This window comes from Hippocampus comes, unplaced genomic scaffold, assembly GCF_001891065.2.
Source record: "Hippocampus comes isolate QL1 unplaced genomic scaffold, H_comes_QL1_v1.1 scaffold66, whole genome shotgun sequence".
Lineage (NCBI taxonomy): Eukaryota > Metazoa > Chordata > Actinopteri > Syngnathiformes > Syngnathidae > Hippocampus > Hippocampus comes.
In genome coordinates this window covers 253,697-276,014 of record NW_017805003.1, presented here as the reverse complement: position 1 = coordinate 276,014, position 22,318 = coordinate 253,697, and the positions used below count along the sequence as shown (strand labels likewise).

The window sequence follows — 22,318 nt, the reverse complement described above, 5'->3', positions numbered from 1 at the left end:
TTGACTTGTATTGTTTTGGTTTAACCCTTTCATGCCTCAATAAGTGTAGTAACCGCTGTCCTCAAAAGGGTTAAACCCCAAACGTAAGATTAATGTCAATTACACTTTTCATGTTATATTGCCTCCCAGCCGATTAGGATTACAACCTCATCATCTTGATTATTTATCTCATCAAGACACTTTGAAAATGTGGGACAAGTTAACCTTCCAGCATGACTGTGGCCCACCGCATATAGCAAAATTCCTCAAGGTATGCTTGTATTAGAACTCCAAAACCCTGACCTCAACCATATCAAGAACATCTGAAATGAACTACAACAGCGACTGGTACTGAACCAGGCCCTGAGTGAGCTTTGGCCTCACAAATTTTTAGGTGAGAGGGACAGATTCCAAAAGCTTGTCGAAAATCTTTTTCCAGAAGATTGCAACCGTTACACCTGCAAAGGGCAACTTTATCATTTGTCTCTCTAACCAGTCAGTTAGTGTATTTCTCTCCATTTTAGAGATTGTAAACTCACAAAAGAAATGCCCACATGACAAACACTAATGACAGCCTTTTGTAAATATGTAAATTTTTGTGGTTTCTGCCCCCAGCTCCACTGGAAGCACCGGAATGTCTGTGGCCAAGACTACCGTGGACAAGTTGCTGAAGGGATATGACATCCGTTTAAGGCCTGATTTTGGAGGTAGGTGTTGTGACTGTCTGCATTGGGGGGGACTCAAGCTCTTTTCGATCAAATGGATTTCCAAATCAAAGTTTCCGTGCAGTGTAATCTATGCGTCACTCCTCTGAGAATCTGTGCAAGAGCTTGCCTGTGGCAAAACATTGCTCGGAAGTGATTGCAACCATTCCATTACCATGCATCTGTTCACATACCAAAAGATGGCTGCCCTATAAAAGTGGGTCAAACATGGAGATGTGTTGTAACACACACAATAAGCTATTACCAAACAACTGTGCATAGTTCCTCCTCGCAATGAAACAATAACAAAAACAAATTCTGAAAATATGATATATGAGGATCTTGTCACGCAGCACACGGGGACTTGCGCCATTTCTATTTTCATTTTTTTCCGTTTATTTCATATTTGGGGCCTAAACGTGAGTGGCATACCATATACAGTGAAACTCCTCTACAACGAAAACTACATGGGCGAAAATATTCCGTAGTGTGAAAAGATTTTCATGCATGAAAGTCATTCCCACTTTTCTGCTCCCCCTACAACAAAAAGTCCCCCTGTTCCATTATCCGAAATCTTTTTCTCTGCTCTTGCCTCACAACTAGATTCACTACGACGAAAATAAAGTATTTGTTTCAGACGCAGCACGAACGAGGCATTGCTAAAATGGCGACAAAACAGACCTTTGCATACCAAGGAGTTAAGATAAGAAAAGCTTTAACGCTTGAAGACAGGATAAAGGTAATAAAAATGAAAGCTCGAGGAAGCAAAATAAAAGACATCATGCAAGAAATTGATGTAAGTGAAGGTAAATGCTGATCGTAAATTTCACAATTTATTTCCCTTTTTTTCTTTCTATGCTGACTATATGAAGTGTCAAATAAGTGCATGCTCATACTTATGCACTATTGGAATAAAAATAAAAAGTACACATACGTTTTTTGTGTGTGTTCGTGTTTACGTCTGAGATAAAATTTGCTACAGTGAAAAGTCCCCTGTTGTGAAAAATTTCTTGCTGCAAACATGATTTCATTGTAGAGGAGTTTCACTGTAATGATGACTTTGCTACTGTTTAAGTGCAGACTAGTTTGAATTTATGTATGAATTCAGGTTATGTCATGGCTGTAAGAACCAAACTCTGCTGATGAGCAGCTGCATTATATTCCGTGGGTGCACCTTACATTGTCTTTTGTGTACGGACAAAAAAAAAAAAAGTCTTTTTATCATGAACCCAATTGTTTTCAGTGGAAATAGTACTTTTTTAACCCAAGGGAAAAATAGCTACATGCACAAATTACTGTAGAGCATTATAGTATACGGTCACTGCACAAGAGAGATGCAACTTTTGCGTTCCTTCCAGTTGCGAAAATCTGTATTGTAACCTTTTTCCACTGAGCCGCTTTTAAAAATCACACGGTGGTGCAAAGCAGACTTTTCATTAAAAGCACACGTTAATGAAGTGTGACGTTAATTAAATGAGTGCAAGGAATGCAGAAGTGAATGTACAGTAAACGGAAACGTATCGTCAGGGATAAAGCTCCTAGTGCTTGCAAATTTTATGATCACGCATGTTCTGCCGCATTAATTTAATTTTAATGTCTCTCTGCTAAACAAGTTTATTGAAGCCTTCTGTTGCTCAGATCGCGCGTCTCTGCGCGCATCTTATTGGAATCGCTTCCAAGCAAATGAATTTAGAAAGGATTTACGTTGAAGCAAGTCAGAAATGACAGAATTGAGATTCAACGAATGATGCTTTAAAGTGTGACGTGATGATTATCAGCCATATTTATTTCACGTTTACAGATTAAATCAGGATTGCCATGTACAGAATTTGCCTGTTGTCTCTGCTTATGGAATCTAAGATGTAGTTGAAATCTCCCAAAAAAGTGCTGTCTATTTTTTAACAATATCCTAAACATCATTTGGAACAGCAGTGGAAAGCAGTCAGGTCTGAAAAGAACTGCAAAATGCAACTGAACTGTTAGCATCCGGAAAATGTCATGTGATATGGATGCAGACGTAGCCGCGCTTCGCTTCCCAACATCTCTGACACATTAGTGGGTAGGAAGCACTGATGAGCATTTCGGTCATGTAAAGTGATGAGATCTGATCCCGATAGAAGTACATTGCTATTCTGTTGGCGGGTCTGGCGGAATTATTTTGCAGAGCGATGGCTTTGTTCTTTGATATGTCATGCAAAGTAATCCAAAGTGTAAGCTGACAATTGTGTGAGGCCTTTCATCTGAACACAACGTTACAAGTACAAGCAGTCAGCCCTGACCCGTTTAAAACCACTGGATGCTGTAGCTTGATTGGGGGGCTTTATCCGGGCACGTTCCTCGGCACAAGTTCACTAAATCAGGCTCTTTTTTTTTTCCCAACCACTTTTGACGATCCGATTAGTAAGCTCCAGACATTTATTTACATTTACCAATCTTTTGTATGCATTCCATATATTTACAACTACCGTATTTTCCACACTAAAAGGCGCACTGGATTATGAGGCGCACCTTCAATGAATGCCCTATTTTGTAATTTTTTTTTCATACATTGGGCGCACCGCATTATAAGACACAACCTACAATGCCTCCACTAGATGGAGATACGCTTAAGGAAACGCAAACAGAACGATCAGATGTCAGTAAAACTTATTTCATAAAGCAGCGACACAGTCCACTTAACCAACAGCAAGTTATAACATTGACTGGTTAACGTTGAACTCTCTTGCCGCTGCTCTCTTTCCGTGTTCAACTGTGTAACGGATCGCCTTAAGTTTGAACTCTGCGTTGTCAGCATGTCTCGAGCAAGGAGCCATTTTGGGGTCGAAATATTACCGTAATGACCATACACAAGGCGCAACGGATTTTAAGGCACGCTGTGAGCTTGAATAGAATGGAAGGCTTTTAGTGCAGAAAATACGGTATATCCATATCAAGCGTCTGTTTTCGTAACAAAATGTTTTCAGTCTACCGCAGAGTAAAGGCATCGCCTCAATGTTTGAGCAGGGGAAAAAAAAATACTGTCTACATCTAACACCTTTACAAATCTCATCACACACTCCAAGACACGTAGCCTCACAACAGTCGAATCGCTCATGAACTCCGTACATCCTATGATACTCAAGACTTATCATTGTTGAAACAACTTTATGGCACTGTTGGAAGATCGACAGCAATTCCTAATTTCGATAAGATTTTTATGAAATCACCCCCTATGCTTCTCCTGGAAACTTGGGACATATTTGCTTTATAACTGATGACTATGGAGTGCTTGTTTTCACTAGTGTTGTCAAATTTTTTTTTTTACATATTTTGTCTTGGCATTCTCACAAATGATTGATTAATAGAAATTTTACTGCCCCTGAATGTGACATGTTGTCCATGGCCGCAACTGCATACACTTGAGCGGGATGTAATACAAAAGCTTTGATGTATATAACAATGGACAAACGTGTTGAAGTTAGTTTAGTGACTTGTGATTTTGCCTACTCTGCTCTCCTTAGTCAAGGCAATTCTTCAGACTCTCATTTTCTTCCATTGTTCTTGTTAGTGTGAGGTGCTCTGAATTTACAAGTGGAGAACCTGATTTGTGTATTCATTCAAAAGACAAACAAGTGTTTGACAAATTTACATGACGAATGAAAGAGAAACAATTTTGGGCACAAATATGATCTTCCAATCTCATGATGAGGTCACCTTTTGTCTTTTCTATAGACTGTGCAATCCTCAAATTTGTCCTTCTGATGTACGTGTTTCAGCCGAGCCTGTCATCTTCACTGGAGTGGATCTTACGATCTCAGCATCCCTCAATTTGCAAACCATGAAAAATATATCCATATGGTTTGGGCATGCCAGTCTCTCCACACAGTTATTCTGTAAAACGTGATTATAGAGAACCAAATCTGTGTAAAATATATTAGCTGGCAGCATTCACCAGTCTTAGATAATATTAAAATGTGCAGGCGGTGGGGGCGGGGGGGGGTTCTTTTTGTGGTTCAAGCATAACTGCTGATCAGGCTGTTCACGATCATCAGACCCATCTAAATCTAGCCGACACATGTCCAAGAGGCAGTCTGGGCAAAGGCTTTGTCCTAGAAGAGGGAATGCATTTTTGAACTCTTTCCGATATGAATGAATGAATGAAAGGGTTCATCGTTGCCAGCAGCCTCTGACAAATGAACAATGTGCCGATCATTGTGCTTTTAAATGGGTCCTGCAACATCCTGAGAGCTGTTTCCAATATGTTGCTCTTCTCGCGTGGCTTGATGAGATCACCAAAATATTGGACGTGTCTCTCAAGGAGCCCTAATTTACGAAAGGTTTGCGCCTGCAAAACCGGTGCGCAAACCTGATCGCTGACGTAAACAGAAGTGGAAGCTGGCCTGTCAACTGGGTACAACCAGGATCAAGTCTGCCAAGTTACTGCGCAGTTCATTTTGCCCATTCTAGTTGGAGTGTATGCAAATTGATTGATTTAGCTCATGTCTTGTGATTCATCAAACCTGAGAGCAATTTTGCAGGCTGATCCCCCCACCCCACCCCATTGTGAAATAGCATTTCTGAAAGGCAGCTGTAAACCAGCATGCAAAGTGATGGCAGCAAATGCAGTTCAGTGATATCCTGAATGATGTAAGAGCTGATTTGGAGCCAGTCACAAGAAAGAGTAATGCCCTATGACCTATAACAAAATTCCTTTCAATTCTGCATCTGGTTATTACAGCACACTGTAGCAGTCGGTACAGAGCAGTTTTCCGAGTCCGCACTCTTACCCAGGATGGGCACATAACCAATTGTCGAGCCCTCGTGTTGAGTTGAATCAAACAAAACTTGAATTTATGACAGCTGTTGGCCTCTTCAAAATGATCAGAATACTCGATTTACTTTCTGTGAATAAGTCATCTGTTTGGCGCTTCCACTTTTCAATTTAATTTTGTGGGTGTGATGCACTCCCAAAATTGTCATTGGTAGAATCATCTAAGTTGCCGAAAGCGTCAAAAAAAAGATATCGTTCCACCTGTTGCCAAGAGCACGTGCAATCTTTTAGTGCAAACATGCAATTCAGTGCATGCGATTTGCGAACCTAGTAAATCAGGACCTCTGTGTTTTCCTGCAGGTCTTCCTTACTACAAATACAATTCTTGTAGTGGATTTTGGAACTCTGCAAGGGTGCGAGTATGTTATGGGTCTATTGCATCGTCAATCCAATTGAATTTGCTGTCGTTAACGGAGGTCCTTACTCGGGAAAACTGCACAATTCCTCTGCTAGCTTTACTGTAAACTGTCGTTCTGGTATATAGTAGTCAGCTCAACTGCTACCCAACAGTTGAGTTAATTAAACTCTGAGGTGACGCAAGGTTTAGTCAACTCGGGTTCTCAATGCTACCCAGTAGATAAGCAATAAAGTCCAGCATGATGCAACTGCGTCAGAATAATTTTTGAAACCTTCCTTTATACATGTGATTTAGATGTCCTTGACTGTTGCCGTTGGCGCTGTTGCTTGAACGCTGTGCCCGCTCCTTCAGTTGTGCAGCCGATTAAAAAAAATGAAGCCATTTAATTGAGCTTTTTGTAAACTTCCATAAAAAGGACAACAAATCTGGAGACCGTTTAAATGTCGGATGCACGTTTTTTTGTAGTTTATGGAGCATTGTGTGCTGGTGTGGATGCAAGCGGATTTTTGTACTGGCCATGATAGCGTTGGTTAATATGCAGCATTGCAGTGGCAAAGATAGAAAAGGTTTCAGTTCAAGTTTTATTCATAAATGATCACTTCTGTAGCTTTTAGACCGACAGCACAGAAGGGAGAAAAGTATGCTGCCTGGATTGCAATGTCAGGGTAATGAATCGCTCTGCTGAGAGTAAAACCCAAGAACAAGATGACTGTTTGAGTCCCTGAGGGTTTCTTCTGGGTTGCAGGAGCAAGTAACCTGCCCTTGTAAAGGGACACTGAAGGCGCTTTCCACCGTTTCCTCTTGGTTAAGTGTCGGTGATAAGACCAGACATGATCGACCATAAGATGTCACGTTTCACAACCTGGGCACATTACAGCACAGTAATTGTGTCATTGTGGCACACATCAGCAGAAAAATGCAAAATGCTCACAGTTTTAATTGCTGCATTTCTTAACAAACTTTATTGTTGAGATACTGTTTGTAATGATTCCAAAAATGATTGGCTTTGAAATATTTGAACCTGAGGCTATTTTAGGTCCACCATTTTTTTTTCATAACTTCATTTTTAGATCCGTCCATCCGTTTTCTAAACCCCTTATCCTCACAATGGTTGGGGGTGTGCTGGAGCCTCTCCCAACCGTCTTCGGGCAGTAGGCGGGGTACACCCTGAATTGGTTGTCAGCCAATCGCAGGGCACACATAGACAAACACCCAATCCGCGCTCACACTCACATCCAGGGACAATTTAGAGTGTTCAATCAACCTGCCATGCATGTTTTTTGGAATGTGGGAGGAAACCGGAGTACCCGAAGAAAACCCACACAGAACATGGGAACTCCACACAGGAAGGCCGGTGCCAGAATCGAACCCTGCACCTCTGCACTGTGAGTCCGACGTGCTAACTAGTCGAACACCGTTCCACCCCATTTTGAGGTCATTCATTACAATTCTAAAAACAATTAAGACGACGCCGTTGCCCGTGACTTGATACATCATTCACACGATCATATTCAAACACGTCAAATTTTGTCTTATTCCTTTCATTTTTCCTGTTTGTCAAAAGCAGAACATGTTGAGGCACGAATTGGACCGGAGGTGCAGCCTTTAAAACAGCCAAATTGCATTTGACCGAGTGGATGCACATCACCCGGCTGTCCTTTAGAGAGACTCAGCTGAAGTCAATTTAGTGCGGCCGAGTGTGCCGTATACTGTATGTTGAAACGGGGCAGCTTTTCTCTGCCTCGACGAGATATTCATCACAATGCACTTAAGCTTTAATGGTTCCAGCTGAAAAAGCATTTGCATACATGTGACACTTTAATGATCTCGCACATTAAAAAGCATCAGCAGGTGCCAGGGCCTCTGAAATGCAAGAGCCAAACTCTATCTGTGAGGCACAAAGAGGCTATAATTGTAACCACCTGATCTCAGGCTGTTAGCAGCGGTCTCTTTTTTCTTTTTTCCACCAGTCTGATCTGTCTTGGCCGAATTTCTGCCTGCGGCCATGACACCAAAGTATAGTCACCTGCCACCGTCTCTTCCACTCACCAGCCGGGGCTTTTTCTGATTTCATTTCCCATTGACCCAATGAGTCCCAGCTGCAGCTTGATCTTGTTTCGAATGGAAAAGCATTAAATGTAGCCGTGAAACCAAAGATCAGCCATGAGATTGCTATGTGGAATTGACAGATAATTGACTGAATATAAAAGGGAGAGCCAGACAGTATATTCATCTCACTTTGTATTAGGTGACGGTGTGGAATTGCAACCGAGCTGGATTGACTCCGACAAAACAAGATACAGTACTGCTCGGTGTTTGCGGCTTTTTGAAAAACTAGAGTGTTTTTCGTGTGAAGAAACAATCTCGTACACGCAGGAGGAGTACAAGGAGTTTCTGTATCTTTATGTTTTTAAAAAGTTCCACATCGAGACAACAATGTCAAAACAATCCCCGTTCACACAGAAGGGGCTGAGAAAATGTTGTCGACGATAAGCATGTGTGTGCCATCCATTTCCGAAAGGTTGTGGTCTTCACTGTTTATACCGACACAATAAAATAATCATTAAAAGAAATGCAACACAGATTTGTTTGCATTTTCTGTCTCTAAAATACGACCAATGGCAACACCCTTTTTTTCTCAGGTTTGGCCCTCGTTGACCTCTGAGTGGTTTGGTTTTTGAAACTTTTTTTCCTGTCGTTCCAAGGGTTCGACTGGAAAAGTCACAATGTTACAGTCATGCAAGTGTAAAAACAAGTTAAGACTTGTGATCAGTAAAATGCAGTGGTGGGCCATGCGTTTGGTACTTTGGTACCTTACCGAACAGCTGTTCAATTTACATTAAACATCTGGGGCAGTTCGGATACATCAGCCAGCGTGACTGTAGTAACCGCTGTCCCTGAAAGTGTTAAACAGTCAAGATGAAGGGAAGAAGTTTCAGCGGGTTTAACCGCAGTACGACAAATGGAGGAAAGTTCACCATATAGGCTGATCGGGATTGAGGCTGAAGAGAATTAGCTTGCTGAGGGAGGGTGTAAGCTTTGGCCACATTATGACGATGGATCATACTACTACAACTAAAAGGAAAAAAAAAACTATCTAGGAAAAAGTGGAATGGTTATAAGACAATGGTGGCACTTCAAAGCTGACATCTGATTGGACAAAATCAATAAATAAATAAATAAATAACAACCTCATACACTCACAGTATTTTCCTTAATTTTTTTACTTATGTCGTTGTTCTACAAACACCATATACAGTGTTTAAGGTCGGTCCTTCTTTGGCAAGTGTTGAAAGCGACTGTACGTTGAAAGCGCAAAATGCTCATCGAGCAATTTTTTTTCCCTTGATGATCTAAAGTGAGTTCCTCTGAGATTTGCTGGGGTCTCAGCAGGTCATCGTATATTATATAATTTATGAAGAAGGTTCGAATTCTAAATATTTTCTGCATGTATGGCAGCCTTTGGTCCAGTTCCGGTTTGGATGACAGTAGGGCCATTCGGCTTTCGAGGTTCCTCTGTTCGTATGAACTGATACTTGCAGGACATTAGTGGCAACTTATATTCCGGCAGCTGCAGCTGCAAAATGATATACGGCAGCCAGTCCTTCCAAGGCCAGTCGACACTTTTACAATACTCAGGGCAACCTCTCGGGCTGTGTGCTGCCGCATGTCAAATGGTGGGGCTGCTTTGCCTATGGGCCGTCATAATTCAGTAGCAAAGTAATGCCTATTCAGCACAAAACGGGAGCGTGTTGTCAGAATCCCAGAATGGATGTTGGGGCATGTACAAGTGATATCTATCCTGATGAAAAGAGAACGCCCGGTGATTTATTACAAAGGAAACACAGGAGAAAATGCTCAAGCCGGGCGCTTTTCCCTTCACTTAGATTTTCGATTTGAATTAAATGAGGTGTGCATGTCAGCAGGCGGAGGTGGAGGGGTGGGTAGGGGCGGGTTGATTTACATATGTAAGGCTTTCAATTACTTCATCCTCCCATTCAGAGTGTTGTTTTCAGCAACTTTCAAATGGAGGTGGAAAATGCCGATAGGATGGATTACACCAGACTGCAAAATAAAATAAATAAATAAATAACAACTGGGTAGGATATCGGAGAGGGAACCTGCCTATTGGGCACCTCCCCCTCCCCACCTTTCGGCCTTCCCTAGCGCATGTGATCTTGAAAGTGCGGTGATTGATGAGAGGTGTGACCTTGACATGGCCAGGACAGGCATGGCCAAGGACAAGATGTAGCCATTCAATTGCATCTGGAAGATAAACAAGGCAAAGCCCGTCATGTATAGTACAGAGAGATGTTGTCAGCCTTACTAACGGGAAACACACTTATAAATCCATCCCATGATTGAACCCCAACAGGCAAGCGTATAAATAAGATTTGCACATAAATATGACATACAAATCTTACAGAGGAGCTTGAGTTGACATTATGTAGAGCAAATACTGTGCATGATTTTCTTTTAGATCAAGGTCAGGTGTTATTTTTTCTTGATTGATTTTCAGATCTGTCAAATTTAGATCTCTACTGAAATGAATACAAAACCGTTGAATGCATACAGATGTACATATGCAGATAGTCTACATACAAACAGGAAGGGGACGAGACAGTATTTAGCAAAACCGTATACCGGACAGTACAACCATGTGTACTGCATTTTTTTTTTTTTTTTTTGCACGTTGCATTGACACTATTTGTGTGTACGTGTGTGCCGCACGCGGATTTCCAGAGATGGAAATTTGAAGAAGCAACGGCTTCATTCAAAGTCTCTGGTGTGGATGAATTTTGGTTTCATCGTTGAATGCAATGATGAGGGCGGCGTGAAAAACTGTTGACAGACAATTCCCGCAGTTTTGTGGAAACACAAAAAAAGATGTTCGAGCCTCTCCTATGTTGGTATCCCGATGTAACGCTTGTAAAGCTAACATGATATGGATGATTGTTTATCATTATCGGAACATAAAATTACTTCTATATCCACAGTATAGGGCCAGTGACTCATTTGCATGAGATGGGACTGCCTCCTCAAAACAAGCAAATTTAAGATCAGACAAACTAGTCAAACAATACAGCCATTTGCAAATTTATTAATTCAGAAATTAATTTCAGTGAACTGTAAAAAAAAAAAAAAAAAAAAAAAAAAAGCATAATGTCTCTTGTACATAATGTCGTCGTTGCATAACAACTGCATGCATAAAAATGAATAAATGGTAAAATAATATTAGAAAATTAAACACCGAAAGTTGGAAAATGATTGAGGCGAAGGTATTTGATGAGCTGTCGGTGAGTTTTGAGGGAAGGAACTGGTCTGCCATGGTACCATTACTTCAGTGTACGATCTGCTCTCATAATAGAATAAATACAATGACACAATAAATACAGTACAGTACTACATTACATAAGTTTGTAATTATCTCCTCGAATTTAAAGTGTCGCATCCCACCTTCCTTTGGCGTATTTGATTGAAAACACACTTGACCAACGGTCACGCTATTTGAGTCCGTTGCTTTCATTTGCTGTGCGCCGCTTGTTTTAGATATTCTTGTTCTTTTACTTTATTTTATTTTTTTCCTTTGTCACTTTGACTCTGCTATCCAAAGACTTGTGTTTGTCAGGTTGTCGTTTCTTTCTTTTTTTTTTTTTTCCGAGGTGATGTGACGTTCAAAGGTTCTTTCATCTCAACCTGCGCGGCGTGGCTGTCCGTTCTTTTGGTGGCTCGTCATTTTATGTTCAAATGGCTTTCGATGACATTAGGGGAGAAACAAAAAGAAATGAGATTGACATGGAGAGAGATAAATGGTGCATTGGATTTTGGTCGCACATGATGATAATCTATGGTGATGTAGTATATGAATACAAATGTATGATAATGAGCTAACACCTAAAGACCAATTTGTCTGTACCAACTTTATTTCTAATTGTTCCTCTTAAAAGTGTTTGCAGCTGTTTTGACTTGACTGAATTATACATTGAAGCAAAATGAGGTCATCCTCAAGTACTTTAACTAGAACGTTTGTCAAAACAAGAGGCAGCAACACTAATTACTTGCAGAGTTAGTGTGATGGTCACATTTGAATAAATTAATAAACATGTTTATGCTTCCCATCCTAAATGTAAACACTGCGGTGGATTCAAACACAGCCGCCTTACCTTTATTGTTCGCGTAGCTTTAGCCGGCTGTGGTATGAGGTATCGGTATGGGATTTACTGCAGGTGCAAGGTGAGTCCGGAGATGAGATAAGCAACACGGCGTCAGCTAAAAGAACCAATGACGGCCGTTCTTCCCCACTTGTCCCTATTTGAGACGTTTCACGACAACCAGTCAGCTAAACCACGACAAGAAACACATTCAATTGATAACTCTTGAAATGAAAACGGAGCATTGTTACATTCATAAAAGCATATTTTTAAGCAGTGTTTAGCGCAACTTTTACAGCAACACCCAGTATGTTGTAAATGCGCATTACAGATAGCCAACATATGTTTGTAATGTATTTTTTTCCACGTTGCTGAAGTACTGAGGTACTAACTAAATCAACTTTTTTTTAATCACCCGTTAGCAAGTTGAGGTGCATTATTAAAGCTTTGTGTGGGATGATGATTTATGAGTTGGAAAGTCCCCCCGGCTAATATGTGCAGGGTTTCATAATTCAATGACAAATATCAGTGTATGCAAATACGAAGGAGTGTTCATGTTATGTGGCTTTTTCTGTGAAAAACTCTTAAGTAGGTTTCATTCATCAGTGCTGAGCTTTGTGACAGGAAAGGACGATAAGATGAGGCCACCTTTACTTATCCTCTGTCTTTGTGACTCGTGGTGATGTACTGCCTCTGCTCTCTTGCTTTACCTCATCATTTTCTCTTGCCTTCTGTTCTGGCTCTTTCTGTTCCCTGTGTCAGAGCTGCTTTAATGATTTCCCTTTATTCACCGGCATTCCTTTAGCCATACTGGCTGCAGCAATATGCAGCAGCTTCACTACTATCCAATACAGTGCAGCACTGCAACTGCAGTACTAGAAGGTTATTTTGGTTTGTTTTTTACTCGATCTAAAGCTACACATTGTACATGTTCCTTGTGACTAAAACTCAGTATCTGAAATATCTTGTGGGGAAAAAAAGCATCTGTTTCACTTTTTGTCCATTGCGTTGCATGAGAAGTGGCATGCTAGCAAGGAGCTAAACGGCGATAGCTGAAATTGACGACAATTCAAAATGAATGTTTTTCATTGAAAAATGTCCACGTTGAGACATTGTAATCCCTCTTACGTGGTGCTTCATCAATTGACAGCATATGGGCAAAAGAAAAAGCAGGAATATAGCAACTATATAGCAGCAACAGTATATATTATTCAAAGCATGTACAAGTCATTGCACTCATGTCTTGTGCTGTGTTGCATTAAGCCTGAACATTGCAGCTTGACAAACAATCTCTGCATTAATCTGCACTGTAAATATTTATATGTGGCCGTGAAAACGTTGTGACCGCTATGTGACAGTTATACAACGCTGTGATTTTTATACTGCCTTGAATGAGCCGCCGTCAAGTTATATATTAATCAAGTTAAAAGCACGAAGGGTCTTGTTTTAATATTTTATCACCACACATGACTCCATAGTGATGTTACGCAGGGCCCTTTTAGTAATTTACGTCGGGCAATAAGAACAGTTCCATATGCATTAAAAAATGCAGCATTCTGTGGTACAGTCATGTAAATACATTGACAATCCTTCCTCCCGCACAGAGAAATGCTATTATGGTGCCAATGCATACAATATTCTCTCTTAGGATAACGAAGGCTATTTGCGGGCCGCATGGGAATTTCTCCATTGTGAGACTATTAAAGCTTTTCTTATTTTATTATATTTGGCTGAAGACTTCAACTTTGAGGCCAAATGACAAAATGTTCTTGAGATTGACATTCCGTGATTCATGACACTCGACTGTACGTCTGCTGAAATGGATGTGACGTGTACATGTTACATGGCAGCCTACACAATGAGGCTTTTTCCACCTTCGTACGTTTTCTTCCCAGGACCCACGTGTCGCTTAAGCCCAGTGGAAATTTGCCAGTGGTTGTGAATGTTGTCACTATATTCAGTAAGTTGGCCATGTGATAAAATGGTGATCTGGCCAGGATGAACTCTCCGTTCAGGCAAGCTTTGGCCACAATTCTTTGCGTGATGCCGGAAGAGGCTTAAAGGTTTTTGTTTCGATAAAGGCAATATGAAATATCTGAGGAACCAAAATTTGATTCATGTTTTAAATTAATCATATTTACAATAGGTGCCTGTAGTGACCTAAATACAGTCGCTCAATTTGTAAAGGCATTTGACCACAATTATTGTTACCGTAATAATACCAACCACAATTTAGGAAAGAAAACGCAGAGATGAGGAGGTGGTTGAGTTTTGTGCTGTAGTGGCGTCTAAGGCCAGAATAAAAGCTGTCATACTGCCTATGGTTGGACATGTTGAAGTTGGTAACTGCTCTATCTCAGATGTCACTGAGAAAAAAAATGGGAATCAGACAGTAGTTTTAGGGTTTTAGTAGTTTTATGGCGCTACCCGGGCTTTTTGAAGATGGATGTGACTGACTACTTGTAATACTGGAGTTGTAACATCATACCAGACAATTGGGCGGACTATGCCGTTCATCATGGCGAGGTGGCTCATTAAACTGCTTTGTGAGTTACTGGTGACATGCTCCTGAGCAAAATCAGATATGTAGTCATACAGTATTCATTCAATTATATCAATCAATTTTTTTTAAAAAACAACATTTTGAGGCCCTGTTCACTAATACAGGAAAGGAGGTTTTTGTGTGTGTGTGTGTGTGTGTTTTAAATTAATCATATTTACAATAGGTGCCTGTAGTGACCTAAATACAGTCGCTCAATTTGTAAAGGCATTTGACCACAATTATTGTTACCGTAATAATACCAACCACAATTTAGGAAAGAAAACGCAGAGATGAGGAGGTGGTTGAGTTTTGTGCTGTAGTGGCGTCTAAGGCCAGAATAAAAGCTGTCATACTGCCTATGGTTGGACATGTTGAAGTTGGTAACTGCTCTATCTCAGATGTCACTGAGAAAAAAAATGGGAATCAGACAGTAGTTTTAGGGTTTTAGTAGTTTTATGGCGCTACCCGGGCTTTTTGAAGATGGATGTGACTGACTACTTGTAATACTGGAGTTGTAACATCATACCAGACAATTGGGCGGACTATGCCGTTCATCATGGCGAGGTGGCTCATTAAACTGCTTTGTGAGTTACTGGTGACATGCTCCTGAGCAAAATCAGATATGTAGTCATACAGTATTCATTCAATTATATCAATCAATTTTTTTTAAAAAACAACATTTTGAGGCCCTGTTCACTAATACAGGAAAGGAGGTTTTTGTGTGTGTGTGTGTGTGTGGGGGGGGGTTGTTTTTTTTTAGCATGCAGCAGTGTGATTTAGCGGTTTGCACATCTAATTCACAGTTGAGGTGATTGACTGGCAATAAATGTACCCCGGCCCCTTGCCTACAGTCAGCTGAGTTAGGCTCCAGCTCACCTGCGACCATAATGAGCACGAGCGGCATAGAAAATGGATGGATGGATCATTTTATAGCATCAAGTTGTATAGGATCCGTAATTCATTGGGGCACAAAAAATGATCCGTATTTGTATTTGTGTGTAAGGATGGATACACAATACCCCAAATTGTGGTACAAGAGAAGCTGTTGATTTCAAGCGTGTCGTCTTTGTTGAATCACAGCATTCGACTGTGTTAGCTAAGATTGCTTTCTTGCCATTCTTGTTTCGGCTGAGGCAGAAATAATTGATGTGAAACACTGTATTAAATGTGTGTGTGTGTGTGGGGGGGGTGATTTGGCGCAACATCTTGTTTTAGTCGTTCGATTCTTGAGAAAAGGGCATCATGAGTGCAGTCGCCATTGAAAACAAAAGCAAATACACACTTGACTAGAATAATCATGCTTCTCTTGCAACACTATCGGGAAAATGCTGCACGGTTGCTATGCAGCCCTCTGTTGCTAGGCTATAGGTTTATTTTCTGAGTTTTTTTTTTTTTTTTATAAGAGCCAGACTGGTGTTTTCTTTGCTGTCCAGCAAATGTGTTTTCAGTTGGCTTTCCAAAAATCAAATACGAGTGACACTATTCTCAGTTTGAAATGCATTATATTCAAAGAAATCCTTATCATTGCATGTCCAAATGAGCATGCGTTTGCATAACATGCAAGCGTCGTGACATGCAGGACTCACTCGGACGGCAATGAATAAATATGCTGATGATTGGAGATGGGAGACGATATTTAGGAGCACCATGAGTCCTTCAATTGTCTCTTAAAACAGATTTCATTTACAGTCCATATTTTGTTGCTGTTCATTGGCACCTAATCCTTGTCCAAAACATTGCTTTTTTTTTTCCCATCCAGACATTAGTACGCTTAGAATCCCCATCGCATTTATGTACAAGTGGCACAACTCATGGCATTTTTTTTTTAAAGCAATACTCTTTGATAGTCCAAAATGTCTCATCAAAAACAAAACAAATGAAAACAGCAGGGCGCTTTCACTGCACATGCTTTTGGCTCGCCAGATATCCTTTTTTTTTTTTTCCCTTTTCATGAGCACAAACACTTTCAATTTCATGACGTCTGCTCAGCGTTAGTAGTGTGATGAAGGATTCACACCAACCTGTGCTCCTCTCTCATTCAAACGCTCTCCTGGCAGACGAGCACTCGACTCCCTTGACAACTGATAAAGCCTGTAATTATCCAAATGGCAGACTTATCGTGTTACATGAGGCTTGAATAAACACTGTTAACCTGAACAAACACCACGCCTTGATGTGTCCGCTAAAGTCCACTAAAGTGGGATCTCGGATCTCACAGCCTAATGCTGCTTTGAATTCAGCAATGGATCAAGCAGATAACATGTGCACACGCGTGAACATGTAGAACTGCGCTGGATTATACCAAAATTACATCAATCAACTGATTCTATGACAGTCCCAATCAAAACATAACCTATGAAAATGCCCAAATTATTTTAAGGTTGTCCAAATGTGCCAAATATAATACTATGGCTTATTGTTGTCTTTTATCGTTAACGATCACGCCAATTGTATCGTGGTTGCTCTGGCCGCAACTGCCAGTCTATAATAGAAGCATCTAGTGTTTAGCTGGGTGCAGGCCAAATGAGCAACACTCACTATTTGACAGGCTAACGGGAACCACATTAGCTACTATCGACAAATCGTGACAGCACTTATCACTATTGGGCTGACGTTGCATGCATGGGCACTTTTATGTCGGTTGCATACACTCGAGGTTGATTTAGAATTGTGCAGTGTCTACTGAAACAAAGCATATTGGAATTGTGAAAATATTGCGGCGGAAACTAAATTTGCCACCCTGGAAGGGCACCGGTGATGGCAAATGAGAGAAATTCAATCACAGTGATATGACCGCAAAATGGAATTTACTGCAATGGAATGATAGTAAAAGGCCAAAGCGGTGCACACAGCTCCGCCCTGGCTGCCCGGAGAAATATGTTTATGCCGACAGTAAGTCAGCAAATAATAATTAAAACAACAACAAAAAAAGGAATCGAATGTGCACAAGAAAAGGGGTTACCTGGAGGGATTTATTTTGGTATGTGACGGCACATTCTGATTTTATTCGGTGGGCCGCAAACCTTCTCACCCATTGTAGAAATTAATTCACAGAACATATTATTATTATTATTATTATTATTATCATTGTTGTTGTTTTAATCATCCCTCTGGGTGGCACTGCTATGAGCAGGCCACACAAATAATTGGGCAGTCTCTTGACGACTAAAATGTGCGCTCCTCCATTTTGAGACTCCAATGCACAAACTCAGACTTGACTTGGACTCAGACCTTTATGACTGCAGCTCTGATTGAGATCAATTTGATGATGACCGTTTGGCTTCAGATTGATCGCTTGTGGCTGAGGGCTAGTAAAGTGATTACAATGTGAAGGGAACAGATGAAGCTATAACATAATTTCTCCCCAATCAAAGTGATTGATTATAAATAATTGTACAATTGGCTTATGTACGCCTGAAAACAACATCAGGATTCCTGGTGGCGTTTTCATTTAACTTAGCATGGGGCTCCTTTTTAGCCAACATTAGTTTTGGTTTCTGCTATTTAATAATAATCACATACCTAATGATAGATCGGGGATGAATTGCGTCATGTGAAGCCTAGCATCAAGGCGATTTGGTTTGCCATTGTGAAGAAAAATGCATCTTTTGTACTCTACGCAAAAAATACTGCTCCATTAATACAAACTAATTGCAGTAGACGCAAGCTTCCTTATTTTCCCCCTCTACCTAATAATGTTATATCTTAAAGAAGCCAAAATAAGATGCGAGCCACAAGTGAAGCTCAAACAGATTTTTTTTCCCTTCCTTTTTTTTTTTTTTTTGTAAAAGGCTCTGCTAACAAAGCGAGAGCGGCATCAAAATATGCAGAGAGCGAGACTTTGCTTTCTCGCTTCCTCTTCATGTAGCGAATAAATGTACTTTGACATCTCTGGGGAAAACGGTTACTGGTTGCCTTTCTCAAAGCGCAATGGAAATGGCCCTACTTTCCCCTGCCATTTTTTTTTTTTTTTTCAGTTTTGCAAAGAGATGGGTCAGGGAATATGACAAAGCTTCAGGGCATTTAGAAATGGGAGGACAAGGGTTGCTGGAGAAAGTAGGATTATAGGACATGAGACAACATGTCTTGCATGATTTTTTTTGACGACCGCTAATTACAACCATTGAAATATCTTGGGACCAAGTTATTTATATTCCGTGACGTTAATTGAAGCCTGTATTGTTGACTTGTTTGTATTTTTCCAGATAAACAGACGGACAAATGTTTTGTGACAAATTACACATGCAGTACTTGGAGAAAATAGGTTGCTGGTCACTTCACGTTTTCTGTAGGACTTTTTTGTTTGTTTGTTTTTTTTTCCCCATTAATTTCGCAATTAATTGTGACTTCCGAGATCAGACCCCCTGTACTTCTTGGACCTGGACTTACAGAGTTTGTAGAAGGAGCTTTGAGTTTTCAACCGTACCCTACATTGTTATAACCTTCTGAAATTAGGACGAAAGGTTCCGCTTGATGATGATGACGAGCGAGAAGCATCTTTCTCATGAAGTCAGCCACCGTTGATTGTTTGCAAGTTCGTTAACATGCTCGGTACAAATGGATTCTCCTTGTAAAGCGAGTTGTCTGAATACGTAAGCGGGGTTTAAGTGTTTATCGTACATGTAAGCAACTTGCTGTGCATATCTGTTTACAAGTTGCACTGCAATCATGTAAATGAGGCATCGTTTTGTTCTTGCTGCTGCTTAACATGAATTTCCAGTGTGCACGTTAGCGTGGATGACTGCATGTTTTTACGTTTTCATGGCCCACAGAGGAGCTTGGTTTTTTTTTTTCTCTTTTAAGAACACTCTCTAAGCAGCGACAACCCATTTTAGTTTGTCGCTGCCACAGTGGATCACAGGTACGCAAGGGGTAACCTTTGCAATTGTGCGCGGTGTGCTAGAGAATGTCATTATCATGCAGTACTTGTTCTATATGTGCAAATGGTGAATAATGCATTGCGTAAGCGGCGTAATAAACAATGGAGCATTTTAAGTGGCGGCGGCGTTCCTGCATTTAAAGGAACAGTGCATATGCAAGAAATGATGATGCACGTCAGCGATAGACACAGAAAAATATATATCGATTATCACTGCTGATCAATTAAGAGCACAGTTGTGCAATGAATGCACACGACACATTATTTTCAATAATGTATTCCTCCATCATATGACCCGTTCACCTTTGTTTTACGATACAAATTTTACAATGCACATTTCTTACTCATTTTTTTTGTTTGTTTGTTTATTCAGGTGCTCCGGTCATAGTTGGGATGAGTATCAACATAGCAAGCATCGATTCCATCTCGGAAGTTAACATGGTGAGTCACAATGTGGGATCCCGGTGGATGTTTGTCTTCAGGTTTAATGAAACATTCAAAATGGATTAAAGTTGCATGACTGTCACATTGAGTTATACTTGTTATGACATTATGGATAATGTTATGAATTGTGAAAACACTCTGTAATGCACACGATGGTGTGCATTATTTTAAATGAATATATGTATGACATCTTATTTCTTTCGTTTCTCACGGTGGTAATGCCAACATCACAAATCACACATTAATGAGCATGGGCATACATTAATGAATTAGGTTATGTCGATACTTTATTGAAAGCCAAAAAGAAAATTCTGCAATGATGCATAATGACGCCTCTGACCCTCCAAATCTCCGATTCATTTCAAGTTTTCTACTTTGACTACTATTTGTAGCATTTCTTAAAAAAAGAAAACAAAAAAGCACATTGCAGGTGTGTCAAAAAGGTTCCATGGCTGGTTTCACAAACGACATACAGTACTTCGAACCCAAATGACGAGTTTTTCTCCTTCAATGCGAGCCAGACGATCAACCAGCATGTCTCCAAAAAGATTTTGCTTCATTTAGTTTGTGGGAAGAGGCGAGGCGAGTTGTGGCAGGACATCTCATGGCTGCTTCACCATCACAGCCCAACTGTTCACAACGCCCAGAGCATCTGACACTTCCTGCGCACGAAGAACATTGCCACGCTGTAGCCGCCTCCCAACTTGCCCGACTGCCTGTGATTTATTTTTTTCCATCTTTCCCATACTCTGTGACATCATCAAGGGCAATTGGTGACGGCACTTGGATGCTCCCAGAAAAAATCCTTTCAGAAATGCACGGAGGCGTGGCAGAGAAGGATGACATTTGTTTGAAGCATGAAGTAGAAATTTTAATCATACAAATGTATTAAAAATGATATTTTCCCTCCTTTTTCCAGGACTATACCATCACAATGTATTTCCAGCAAAGTTGGCGAGATAAACGTTTGGCCTATGGTGAACTGAACCTCAACCTGACTCTGGATAACCGTGTCGCAGATCAGCTTTGGCTCCCGGATACCTACTTCCTGAATGACAAGAAGTCATTTCTTCATGGAGTGACGGTTAAAAACCGTATGATCCGACTTCACCCCGACGGGACCGTCTTGTACGGACTGAGGTAAAAGCATTGTGATCACTCACTCCACACAGCATTAGGTACAGATCCGACAACTGGATTGAAAATGATAATTTTTGATCGCCAGCGAGCAACTTCATGTTGCATTTGGTGCATGTACTATATTATGTGTGGTAATGTCTTCCTGCAACCACGATGAAGGGTCTGCACGGTCTGTTTTTAACAATCGCATCGACATACCATGTTTTGTTGTAAATTGTTAAACCCAAGGCGGCCTGGTGGGCCAGTGTTTAGCGCGCTGACCTCACAGTGCAGAGGTACCGGGTTCAATTCCAGCTCCGGCCTCCCTGTGTGGAGTTTGCATGTTTTCCCCAGGCCTTCGTGGGTTTTTTTCCGGGTACTCTGGTTTCCTCCCACATTCCAAAAACATGCATGGCAGGCTGATGGAACACTCTAAATTGTCCCTAGGTGTGAGTGTGAGCGTGGATGGTTGTTCATCTGTGTGTGCCCTGCGATTGCTTGGCAACCAGTTCAGGGTGTCCCCCACCTTCTGCCTGAAGACGGCTGGGATAGGCTCCAGCACCCCCCCGCGTCCCTTGTAAGGATTAGTGGATCAGAACATGGATGGATGGATGGATGTTAAACCCAAACATACATTACTCAAGGTGGACTGAGCGTTGAGGAGAAATGACTATTATGTTTTAGTGCTTAGGTGCTCTTGCTCAAGAATAATCTGCAACTAAATTATTGCTTTTCTCTGTTACATGACACACAAAACAGAAAATATGAGCATGTTCAAGAATCATCCTAACAATTGAATAAATCGTAAAAATGCACAGAGGGACATATCTAAGATCCCTTTGAGGAACACGAAAACTAACACAGTGTCCTGAGGTTTGAAAATCAGAATTAATACGCATGCTTTTCTTCACAAGTCTCCAAAATAAAGTGCCGTAGAGGAGTGGATGGAGCTGGAAATATATTTTGTTCTATGAATAAAATGGCAGTGGCAAGGTTTAGATCACACGAAGGGATGAATTATTAATGTGACAATCGGTGTTCAGACTCTCTGAATTACTGAATTTGTTCTGACAAAGAAGGAGATGGGATAGGAATAAGTTTTCTCTTTTCTTCTTTTATGACTCTTTGGAAGGCTATAAACGTACCGGCACAATAGAAATGCGGTATCAGTGTTGTGGCGTATCATGCTCCAGAAGTTGAACTCTTTGATGAATATTCAAGCTTCGCTTGGACTCAATTCACAAGTTGACAGCTTGAACTTCACCGAGGATGCAGATATTTTCAGAGACATCAACGGCTAATCTCTCAGACCTAATTCATAAATGATCTGG

At 40.8% G+C, this 22,318-nt stretch overlaps 1 protein-coding gene across 3 annotated transcripts in view; it reads left to right on the top strand.

Moving 5' to 3' along the window:
• The window catches only part of gabrb4 (gamma-aminobutyric acid type A receptor subunit beta4), a 148,392-nt gene that overhangs the window by 108,529 nt on the left and 17,545 nt on the right, over positions 1-22,318 (top strand). For all 3 annotated transcript variants that reach the window (XM_019858658.1, XM_019858647.1, XM_019858652.1), the window contains 3 exons: positions 595-686; positions 19,798-19,865; positions 20,788-21,008. In XM_019858658.1, coding sequence (XP_019714217.1) covers positions 595-686; positions 19,798-19,865; positions 20,788-21,008 — 381 coding nt within the window. The remainder of the gene's footprint in view (positions 1-594; positions 687-19,797; positions 19,866-20,787; positions 21,009-22,318) is intronic.